The following is a 12,549-nucleotide window of genomic DNA, read 5'->3' as shown; positions in this document are numbered from 1 at the left end:
TTTTGTATCTACCCCAGCACTTAGTACAGTGCTTGGCACAAATTAAATACTTAACAAGTACCATTCAAAACCCCAAATATTACAATTATTATTGTTGTAGTAATTAGCCTATTATCCTCACCATGGGTGACGGTGTACATCACTGCAGATCGGCACCTACAGAGTGGTCCAACAGAGCAAAAGCAACCAAATTGTGATTTTTGAAACATTTGGGAGTTCTTTTTATGTAAAATGTGTCCCTGGAGCTCCCACCACACAATAAATCTTTTGTGGTCTTGCTTGTCAGCTCAAGGCTACCAGCCCACTTTCTTCCCCAACTCCCACCACAAATAGCCCTCCAGAACTGCTTACACCCCTTTCATTGTCAAATTAGTCTTTCCCCTTTCACTATTGGAAACTGTGAGCCACTACAAGGAAGGGCAGCACAGGTCATTCATTCATTCAGTTTTATTTATTGAGCACTTACTGTGTGTAGAGCACTGTCCTAAGCTCTTGGGAGAGTATAATGCAACAATAAACAATCACATTCTCTGCCCACAATGAGCTTACAGTCTAGAGGTCTTGGGGAAGAGACAATAAAAGTCACGGTATCCATGATCAGGCCCCTCCTCTAGCACTCCCGGGTCTAATAAATTGGGAGCAAGGGAACTGAAAGTTCATGGTGAGGTCAGCAGGGCGAGTGACAGTACCGCGGGGGGTTAACAATTGAGATGCAGAAGCAATAAAACAGTAGCAATGATAAAAGTAGGCGATGGCATCACAGGGTGTAGTTGAGCAATCAATATGCTATGGCAATAATAGAATTGGCAGACAATGATGCCACAGAGAGCAGATACAAACTATTAAGAGCTGGAGTAGGGTGGGCCAGTTAAGGGGGGTCAGGGAGCAGAGAATAAATTGGATGATGATAGTCATCATCAGTGGTATTTATTAAGTGCTTTCTATGTGGAGAATACTGTATTAAGTACTTGGGAAAATACAACAGAATTGGAAGACACATTCCCTGCCTACAACTAGTTTTCAGTCTAGAGGGGAAGACAGATATTAATATAAATCAATAATTTATATGTTATAGATATGATATCAATCAGGTCTAGAGGATGGATCAATCAATCAAGCAGTGGTGTTTAGTGTGTAAATAATAGGAGGAGAAGCAGTGTAGCCCAGTGAAAAGAGCATGGGCCTGGCATTCATTAGGTCCTGAGTTCTAATCCCATCTCTACTTCTTGACTGTTCTGTGACCTTGGGGAAGTCACTTAAATTCTCTGTGCCCCAGTTACCTCATCTGTAAAATGGGGATAAGTACTGTGCTCCCCATGTGAGACATGGACTGTGTCCAATCTTGTTAACTAATATCAACCCCAGCGCTTAGTACAGTGCCTGACACATAGTGTATATATATATATATATAGCCAACTTGTACTTCCCAAGGGCTTAGTACAGTGCTCTGCACACAGTAAGTGCTCAATAAATACAATTGAATGAATGAATGAATAGTAAGTGCTTAACAAACACCTTAAAACTGAATTTAGCTATGTGTTAAATACAAGATAATCAGGTCCCACATGGTGCTCACAGTCTACGTTGGAGGGAGAAGAGGTATTGAATCCCCATTTTGAAGAAGAGTGAATTAACAGAGAAGTGAAGTGACTTGCCCAAGGTCACACAACAGCTAAGTGAAGCAGCTGGATTTAGAACCCAGGCCCTCTGACTCCCCTTTCTGGGCTCCTTCCAGAAGGCCATGCTGCTTCTCATTCATTCAATGGTATTTATTGAGCACTTACTTTGTGCAGAGCACTGTACTAAGCATTGGGAAGTACAAATCGGCAACATATAGAGACGGTCTCTACCCAACAATGAGCTCACAGTCTAGAAGGGAGAGACAGACAAGAAAACACTGTATGCAGACAGCATCTCTGTGTGCACACTTCCTTTGTGCCGACCATCTTACTAAGTGCTTGGGAAAGTTCAATATAAAAGAGTTGGTAGACACATTTCCTGCCCACAAGGAACTAACAGCTGCTGGAGTTCTCCTTTCACACCAAATCCATGGCCGGGGTTTGCAAGGGGCCGGGGCTATTTTTCAGAAAGGGATTTCTCCTAATGTTGGCAGGGATTATGCTGCACGGTCATGACTAATGGTTCTGGAGCCATGTGCCACCCCAGGAATCCTGATATCGGTACAACTGCCTGACTGACAATAACGTTTCAGTCTTTCCCAGACCCCGGAGCTGACCCCTTCTCCGTCACTGCCGGGGAAAGACCAGGCCAGCTGGCAGGTGGGGCTGAGAGAAAGTGACACAGTGCTAGCAAGAACCAGACTGCTGCCTGGTTGCGTGGCCTGCTAGGTCCAACAGAGAGCCAGCCTACGAACAAATTCTTACTCTCTGGGCAGAATTTCACACTAATGCTTCTTAGTCCTTCACTGCTGAATTGTGAGAGAGGGTACTATTGTTCTTCGGCTAACAGGTCAACAGCATGAGGAACATCCAGATTCTTCCAGCCATATTCAACTTGATTATTTTCCACTTTGAAAGGTCTTTCATTGAGCAGGTCTTTTCACCTCACCTGGGTACTTCAGAAAATGTAATAAAATGGGTTGTAAAATGAACTTGTATCTAGTCCACTGCTTTCCAGGATTCCTGGACGTGGATTCTAATCCCATCTCTGCCACTTAATCTTCTGTGTAACCTTGGACAAGCCACTTAATTTCCCTGTGCCTCAGTTACCTCATCTGTAAAATGAGGATTAAGCCTGTGAGCCCCACGTGGGACAACCTGATTAGCTTATATCTTCCCAGCGTGGCTCAGTGGAAAGAGCACGGGCTTTGGAGTCAGAGGTCATAGGTTCAAATCCCGGCTCCGCCACTTATCAGCTGGGTGACTTTGGGCAAGTCACTTAACTTCTCTGGGCCTCAGTTACCTCATCTGTAAAATGGGGATTAAGACTGTGAGCCCTACATGGGACAACCTGATCACCTTGTAAACTCCCCAGCGTTTAGAACAGTGCTTTGCACATAATAAGGGTTAATAAATGCCATTATCATTAGTATTATTATTATTATTTATTACCTCAGCACTTAGAACAGTGCTTGGCACATAGTAAGCACTTTACAAATACCATTGTCATCATCATCATTTCCCTAGGAGGAAAGTAGCTTAATATGTGTAAATCCTGTTGTACAGTCCTATTAACGTTTTTGGGAGGATCTTCTAAGAGTCAAAACATTTTAATTTTTAATTGCTATTGACTGTTAGTCATAGTGATCCTCTATCTGCCTTGCTATGCTCATATAAGCATGATCCTCCAAACAGCTGAAGCAAAGTTGAAAGTAAGCCGGTCATGTGCAGTTCTGATAAAACAATGTGACAGAACCTCAGTTTTGATATAAATCTTTTGGAAGCACCAAGCTTGCTCCTACCCCTGAGTTCTGCAGCTGGGAAGCCTTCACTGACCTTAAAGAAGAAAAATAAAATCAGTATATCAGTGGTGTTTACTGAGCACTCACTGTGAGTAGTGCATTATACTAGGTGTTTAAGGGAGTTCAGTGCAACATAATTGGTACAGTTTTAGTCCTCATTTTACCTATGAGGTAACTGAGGCATGGAGAAGTGCCTTGCCCAAGATCACCCAACAGACACGTGGCAAAATCAGGATTATAACCCAGGTCCTTCTGAATCCTCAGCCTATGCTGTATCCACTGGACCACGCTGTTTCCTAGATATGATCCCTACTTTCAAGGAGCTTACAGCTTAGGAGGGTGGAGCATAGGTGCAGAAATCCTTGTGACACAGCTTGTTTCCTCAGCTGTTCAGGCTTCCAGGTGCTAGCCATGACAACTCCTCCCTTGGCAAGCCCAGCATGGCTCTGAGAAGGGGGGTAGAGGAAAGCCAGTCAGCCAATCAATTGTATTCATTGAATGCTTACAGCAAGCACAGCACTGTACTAAGCACTTGGGAGAATACAATATAACAGACACATTCCCTGCCCTCAACAAGCTTATGGTCTAGAGGACTTTAAGGAAGGCCAGCCTGTCACCTCCAGTGCTCCAGCCTTTGAGCTGGACAGTGGGGGCATGGACTAGAGTAATAGCTGTCCCTCTTTTGTGCACCACATGCGTTGCTGGAGGCATTGGGCACACTGGGCAGTAAGACATGTCCACTCTGTGGCCCCACTATGTGTGGGTGTTAGTGGGCCAGCATAAGACCATCAGTAACAATGCAGAGGGCAGGACACATCTTTGGGCACTGGGCCTCTTCCTCTACTCCATACAGAGGATTAAACTAGACACCCAGGAGCGTGATAACCACCCACTCCTGAGGGTCCTTGTCTCAGACACCCCAGTCCCACTTCTAATGTTTGAAATTCCTAGACATTTCAGTAAGAAAAGAAAAATTTATTTTCACCCTGGGCTCAAGCTAAATCATTTAAAGCAGGCACTAGATTGTGGATCCATTACAATGGAAAAAAAGACGGTATTTGTTAAGTGCTTACTGTGTGGCAGGCACTGAACTAAGCGTTGGGGTGGATACAGGCTGATGACTAATGATTCATTCATTTCATCCTCTACACTCCACCGAAACTGCCCTCTCAAAGGTCACCAATGACTTCCTTCTTGCCAAATCCAATGGCTCTTACTCTATCCTAATCCTCCTTGACCTCTCAGTTGCCTTCGACATTGTGGACCACCCCCTTCGCCTCAACACGCTATCCAGCCTTGGGTTCACAGACTGCATCCTCTCCTGGTTCTCCTCCTATCTCTCTAGCCATTCATTCTCAGTCTCCTTTGCAGGATCCTCCTACCCCTCCCAACCACTTACTGTAGGGTTTCCTCAAGGGTCAGTTCTTGGTCTCCTCCTGTTCTCCACCGATACTCACTCAGTGAACTCATTTGCTCCCACGGCTTCAACTATCATCTCCACCCCTGTTCTCTCTCCTTCCCTCCAGGCTTGATCTCCTCCTGCCTTGAGAATATCTCCATCTGGATGTCTGCTCACCATCTAAAACTCAACATGTCCAAGACTGAGCTCCTTATCTTCCCTCCTAAACCCTGTCCTCTCACTGACTTTCCTGTCACTGTAGATGGCACTACCATCCTTCCCGTCTCACAAGTCCGCAACCTTGGTGTCATCCTCGACTCTGCTCTCTCATCCATCCATTGCCAAAACCTGCTGGTCTCACGCCCACAACATCACCAAGATCCTCCCTTTCCTCTCCATCCAAATGGCTACCTTACTGGTTCAATCTCTCATGATATCCTGACTGGATTACTGCATCAGCCTCCTTTTCTGATCTCCCACCCTCCTGTCTCTCCCTGCTTCAGTCTATACTTCACTCTGCTGCCCAGATTATCTCTGTACAGAAACACTCTGGGCATGTCACTCCCCTCCTCAAAAATCTCCAGTGGTTGCCTTTCAACCTTCAAATCAAGCAAAAACTCCTCACTCTCAGCTTCAAAGCTCAACATCACCTCGTCCCCTCCTACTTCATCTCCCTTCTATCCTTCTACAGCCCAGCCTACATACTCCACTCTGCAGCTAACCTCCTCACTGTGCCTCGTTCTCACCTGTCCCGCCGTCAACCCCTGACCCACATCCTACCTCCGGCCTGTAATACCCTCCCTCCACACTTCTGCCAAACTAGCTCTCTTCCTCCATTCAAAGCCCTACTGAGAGCTCAACTCCTTCAGGAGGCTTTCCCAGCCTGAGCCCCCACTTTTTCCTCTCCTCCCCATCCCACCCTTCCTCCGCCCTTCCCCCTTCCACTCCCCAGAGCACTTGTGAATATTTGTACATATTTATTACTGTATTTTATTAATGATGTTTATATAGCTATAATTCTATTTATTCTGTTGGTATTGGCACCTATTTGTTTTGGGTTTTTTTGTCTCTCTCCCCCTTCTAGACTGTGAACCCGTTGTTGGGTAGGGACTGTCTCTATATGTTGCTGACTTGTACTTCCCAAGCACTTAGTACAGTGCTCTGCACACAGCAAGTGTTCAATAAATATGACTGAATGAAAGAATGAATAAATGCATGCCTATCGAGATGGACACAGTCCCTGTCCCACATGGAGCTCACAGTCTCAAGCCCCATTTTGCAGATGAGGTAACTGAGGCACAGAGAAGTGAAGTGACTTGACCATGATCACACAGCAGACAAGTACTGCCAGCATGGCTCAGTGGTAAGACCACGGGCTTTGGAGTCAGAGGTCATGGGTTCAAATCCCGGCTCCGCCAGCTGTCAGCTGTGTGACTTTGGGCAAGTCACTTAACTTCTCTGGGCCTCAGTTACCTCATTTGTAAAATGGGGATTAAGACTGTGAGCCCCATGTGGGGCAACCTGATCACCTTGTAACCTCCCCAGCGCTTAGAACAGTGCTTTGCACATAGTAAGCACTTAATGCCATCATTATTATTATTATTAAGTGAAGGAGCTAGGATTATTACCTATGATCATCTGACTCCTGGGTCTGTGCTCTATCCACTGCACCATGCTGCTTCTCTTGAAGCCCAACCATCTGCCAGAGTCTAAAGGATCAGGGGCTGGTTACATGCTGTGAGCAGGAAGGGGGCATCCTAAACACCCTCTGATATCCTTTACTTCTTCCCACCATTTATACTTACATTTACATTGTCCCTGACTGTTTCTAAAATGAACTCAAACAGAAAATCCTACAGTGTATCAGCCATGAGTTTAAACAGGCTACATTAATGATGGAAGCAGTGGAAGAGGGAGAGAAAAGCAAACCCAGAGCAGAAGAGAAAAAACAATGAAATGTCAGGGCCTGTGAAAATTTCCTCAGTTATTTGAAGTTGTCCTCGTTGCTCAAAATAGACGTCAATGGGGTGAAATTCTGAGGCGGTAACATGGTGGGCTGGTAGAGGTGGACTTGTAGTGCCTGGAAGTTATGGTAATATGGTGGAGAAATGGCAAGGCCAATTGGTGGAGAGTGGGGCAAAGTGAGTGCTCAGCAGAAGCTGTAGTTTACAAGCTGGCATGGATGAGGACCATATCCTGTAAGTGTCATGTCACTGATGCCACTGCTCAAGGAGTCAAATGGGATGCTTGTGGAAAGTCCAGCTTTCCCCCTCCCCATCCTCCCCGCCTTACCTCCTTCCCCTCCCCACAGCACCTGTATATATGTATATATGTTTTTACGTATTTATTACTCTATTTTGTTTGTACATATTTGTTGTATTTATTTCATCTTGTTAATATGTTTTGTTTTGTTGTCTGTCTCCCCCTTCTATCATCAATCATCAATCATATTTATTGAGCACTTACTATGTGCAGAGCACTGTACTAAGCGCTTGGGAAGTACAAATTGGCAACATATAGAGACAGTCCTTACCCAACAGTGTGCTCACAGTCTAAAAGGGGGAGACAGAGAACAAAACCAAACATACTAACAAAATAAAATAGAATAGATATGTACAAATAAAATAAATAAATAAATAAATGGAGTAAAAAATATGTACAAACATATATACAGGTGCTGTGGGGAAGGGAAGGAGGTAAGATGGGAGGATGGAGAGGGGGACGAGGGGGAGAGGAAGGAAGGGGCTCAGTCTGGGAAGGCCTCCTGGAGGAGGTGAGCTCTCAATAGGGCCTTGAAGGGAGGAAGAGAGCTAGCTTGGCGGATGGGCAGAGGGAGGGCATTCCAGGCCCGGGGGATGACGTGGGCCGGGGGTCGATGGCAGGACAGGCGAGAGCGAGGTACGGTGAGGAGATCAGCGGTGGAGAAGTGGAGGGTGCAGACTGGGCTGTAGAAGGAGAGAAGGGAGGTGAGGTAGGAGGGGGCGAGGTGATGGAGAGCCTTGAAGCCCAGGGTGAGGAGTTTCTGCCTGATGCGCGGATTGATTGGTAGCCACTGGAGATTTTTGAGGAGGGGAGTGATATGCCCAGAGCGTTTCTGGACCAAGATAATCTGGTCAGCAGCATGAAGTATGGATTGAAGTGGAGAGAGACATGAGGATGGGAGATCAGAGAGAACTGTGAGCCCGCTGTTGGGTAGGGATCGTCTCTATGTGTAGCCAACTTGTACTTCCCAAGCACTTAGTACAGTGCTCTGCACACAGTAAGTGCTCAATAAATACGATTGAAGGAATGAATGAGTCAGAGGGAAGCTTGGACAATACTACAGCTTCAAAGATCTTTAGTTTGGTCTGGAACCTACAACCACACTGCTGCTGCCACACTCAGTTTAACAGTCTTCCAAAAGATATTCTGGATATTCCAAAAAATATTCCAAAAGTTAGAGAATCAATCAATCATATTTATTGAGCACTTACTGTGTGCAGAGCACTGTACTAAGCGCTTGGGAAGTACAAGTTGGCAACATATAGAGACAGTCCCTACCCAACAGTGGGCTCAGAGTCTAAAAGAAGCAGCGTGGCTCAGTGGAAAGAGCACGGGCTTGGGAGTCAGAGGGCATGGGTTCAAATCCCAGCTCCACCACTTGTCAGCTGCCTGACTTTGGGCAAGGCACTTAACTTCTCTGTGCCTCAGTTACCTCATCTGGGAAATGGGGATTAAGACTGTGAGCCCCATGTGGGACAACCTGATCACCTTGTATTCTCCCCAGTGCTTAGAACAGTGCTTTGCACATAGTAAGTGCTTAACAAATGCCATCATTATTATCATTTATATTCTCACCTGGTCATTTAATTTCTCTACTTTCTTGTCTACTGTTCTATCATTGGTCTGGGTCCTGTGAGGTTAACAGAATTGCGTGACTGTTTTTAGTTCCCAGTTGCTGACAGACTTTAAGATTTTAGGTGGCTTCCCTAAATCAAGTATTCAAGTTTATTGAGTGCGTACTCTGTGCAGACCACTGTACTAAGCACTTGGGACAATGTGATAGAACATATAAACTAAGATGACATTTCCTCAGTTTCATTTCATCAACCTAAAATGCCAGGCTGATTTGGTGAATGGACATCTATTGACATACTTTCTTGAGTGTGGGCTTCTAGGGACAGTCATTTGCAAATAGCAATTATTAAATGATGCACCCCAGGACATTAGATGAGGGATAAAATCTGTTGAGCTTCCCAGAGGAGTCAAAGCATAATCTAGTACCTGCAAGGATGTCTTTTATTACATTCTCTTTAGAATCTCATCAGTTAAATGTAATATATTGCACAAATGCCCTGAGCCCCTTTCCCACCTTATGAGTTCATACTTCTCCTTTCTCCTCCTTTCCCCTCCAAAAATGGTGGGAATGTAGGACTCAGCCCTGCTGCTTTCACAGAATAAGATAAAAATCATTCAGTGTGGTACCTCTGTTTCCCCAAGCAATGAAAATGGTGGCACATTAGAGGAGTTCCCAAATAATTTCACAAAAAGAGATTTTAGAAAGATTATAGAACTGAATTCATATTTGGTGTTTCTTGTATTATTCACCATAGATAGGTGGAACAAGTTACAGTGAATACATACAAGTTACAGTGAAGTCATCTTAGGACAAATAGCAGGTTGTTTCCCTGCTCCGCCACTTGTCTGCTGTGTGACCTTGGGCAAGTCACTTAGCTTTTCTGTGCTTCTGTAAATTTTATCTGTAAAATGGGGATTAAGATTGTGAGCCCTATGTGAGACGGGGATTGTGTCCCTCCTGATTAACTTGTATCTATCCTAGCACTTAGAACAGTGCTTGACACATAGTAAGTGCTTAATAAATGTCATCATTATCATTATTAAAATGCAAAGGCTAAATAAGTATTTTTTTTCTTGTTTCAGATGTGTACACCAGAAAGAAAACAAAAGCAGATGCGACTGAACCAAAACCAGCTACTAAAAAGATGGATCACAATGGAACTACAACCACAGTAAAGTCATCTTCTAAACACAATTCATCTGGAAACATGGGCCTCCAAAGTTCTTATTCCTCTATTTACATTATTACTCTCCTGGCAAGTTTGTATCACTATCTGTCATAGCTGCAATTATCACAGTTATGGTGTAAGAATTTTGTTTCTCTGAAGTTTACCATCAGCCTTATCTGACAAGAAAAAACGTTGTTAAATGGTTCTCTAGTTTTCTACAGAATGGTAGTTTGGTGGTTTCAAAGTTGGCCAGGGCTGGCCAACAATCAGTATCAACATCTACATTTCTTTTAAAGATTATTCTTTTAAGTTTCTTAACCAGCAATATTATAAGGGAATGATAATAGAAAACCTAAAGAGAAATTATTTCAAGCGTTCACATTTCCAAATGATAGAGTTGCATTTTTCATTTTACTCATTGATGGGTTAGTTCAGCTTATTGGGTTTCTCAGAAAAGCACCCGTTATCAGTCAGCACTATGAATTTTTCTAGCAGATTGCAATTAATCTAGAACGACACTAGAAGAGTGTAAGGTTACTGACACTACCATTGATGAATTCCTCTTAATTAACAGCCAGTTTGAGGTCACTGCTTTTCTTTCAGTCCTTAGTGATCACCATACAGAGCTGATTAAATGCTCACTATATCAACAATATTCACTTAAATTGTACTTTGCAAATATTGGCATGCTTTGAAAATTGTCAAACTCTCCAGACAATTAGCTTCCTCGCCTCATGAACCACCATTATGGAAAGTTCTAGGCTTCAGAGATGAATGTCTAAAACCAGGGAAATTGAGGAAATCCACATTAAGCCTTCCATTCCCCCTGAAGGCCAATACACAGGATGAAAATCCAAATTTGTTCAAGCCATTTTATTACCTTTGTGGTGTAAAACTGGAACAAATGAAAATGTCTTGTAGCTTGCAAGGGGAGAAATAAGTAGCTCAGTAATCCTCTATTGTAGTTTTTGTGCACTGTAGGTCCAAGCTACAGTACATTCAAAAGCTGGGTATTATTTAAGTTTTAAATGGTACTATCACAGTATAAGTGAAATGCAAGACAAACACTCATCTGGAATAAAGTTGGTAATTTGTATTTTGATATGTTAGGCATTGTAGCTTTTTGGACATAAGCAGAAATGCATGACTATTTAAAAAAGTATGATGGAAAAGGTATTCTGAGAGTCCTATGGGTGGTTGAAAGCAAAAATATGTATTTTCCGACAACTGTGTTTACAGTGCCATTGATGATATATGTAGTACTGCATACATATTCTAATGTACCAATAAATAACGCTTCATGTATTTATCATATTTACTAACAATGTCATAAACATCTCAACAGTTAAAGGACATTTCCATGCTCCAGGCTATAGTGCTGTACAGTTTTTTTATGAAAAAACAGAAACAGTCACCTTTAATAATCTTCTTTTTGTAAAATTGTCCCTGGGGTCATGTCACTTTTCAGAAGATATTGTTCCATTCAAAGCAAAGAGTCTGTTGCCTTGTCATCATAGTAGTTTTGTGAAATTTGTACTTATAAGGTGACAAGGCTGTAAGGGAGCCCTTTTTGAGCAAGAGCAGTGAGTGACGCTGATGGACAATTTCATCCCTGTGAGTGTCTGATAACAGACAGGCTCCCACTGCTCAAAATCCCTGTTAACGAGGGCCGTGAACACTCCGTATCTTCCAGAGGGAAAATGCGTTGATATTTACTCATTTTTAATGTTTGTCTGTAATTCATGTGGGTGCACAATTCTAAAAGGAAAATTGTATAAAATAGATCCCCAATGCAGCTAAAACTGAGTGCTCTTCCGAGTCTCAATCCAGAATGTCAATCTGCTTCCTCTTCCACAGAATATTCAAAAAATCTCAATTGTATTAACATTGTGATGGATGTCTAGTGAACAGTGTGTCACAATGATCGTTGTAAACTGTTAGTGGTAAAATATCCTTATTGGTGACAGTGCAGTAGAGAGAGTTTTCAGAGAAAAGTGGCTTTCATTGAATCATTTGGAAATTTCGGTGGAGTTGTAGACCTGCCGATTGAAATATGCAATGAAAGTGCCTTTCTGCTCAGGTATTTGTACTTCCCCCTGCCTCCCTTCAGAAATATTTTATTAAATCCTTCCAGTGAGGATCAAGAAAGTGCTTCTAACTTGAAAATTGAAGGGGGGAAACATCAGAAAATAATTGGCTGCATGCTCCTAAGTGGTCCCAAATTCCAACTGTATAATCTTCTGAGCTGGAGGTTAGCAATGTTTTGTATTTGTTAGGTTGATTAGACATCCAGAACTTGTACAAATTTACCATTGAAAATTACCTTGTCATTCTAATAAGGACAACAAATAAACATTAATAAAGAGTTTTGTTTTGTTTTTCCCAAGTTTCTGATTTATCCAGTTTGGGTCCTGCATTGACAACTCTTTGACATTCCCAAATCAATGGCAACTGTTCTTCTTAGATTATCAACAGGGGGCTGGGGTAGAGTTTGTATCCATGAATCTAACCCTGAAGAGCGATGTGTAAAGAAGTAGAATGAGACACTTCTCCCTCTCTGTAATTAGTTCTCTCCTGGGCTGACCACTCAGGACACTAGCTCAGTTCCAGGGAACTGCAGTGTCCCCTTAGCCCCACCTAGTCACCTGGCCTCGCTGAGCCAGAGGTGATGAAACTCTTGCTCCAATAATAATGACGATATTTGTTAAGCACTTACTATGTGC

The 12,549-nt window shown here is 43.2% G+C and overlaps 1 protein-coding gene across 1 annotated transcript in view; it reads left to right on the top strand.

Annotated features, from left to right (window-relative positions):
* The window catches only part of LOC119926909 (glypican-5-like), a 931,977-nt gene extending 919,793 nt beyond the window's left edge, over positions 1-12,184 (top strand). The window contains exon 9 of the mRNA XM_038745374.1: positions 9,741-12,184. Coding sequence (XP_038601302.1) covers positions 9,741-9,940 — 200 coding nt within the window. The 3' untranslated portion in view covers positions 9,941-12,184. The remainder of the gene's footprint in view (positions 1-9,740) is intronic.
* The last annotated feature ends 365 nt before the right edge of the window (positions 12,185-12,549 follow it).

This window comes from Tachyglossus aculeatus, chromosome 1 (assembly GCF_015852505.1).
Source record: "Tachyglossus aculeatus isolate mTacAcu1 chromosome 1, mTacAcu1.pri, whole genome shotgun sequence".
NCBI classification, from domain to species: domain Eukaryota; kingdom Metazoa; phylum Chordata; class Mammalia; order Monotremata; family Tachyglossidae; genus Tachyglossus; species Tachyglossus aculeatus.
Note: the sequence above shows the minus strand (reverse complement) of the source record. Positions and strands in the feature narration are given on the sequence as shown.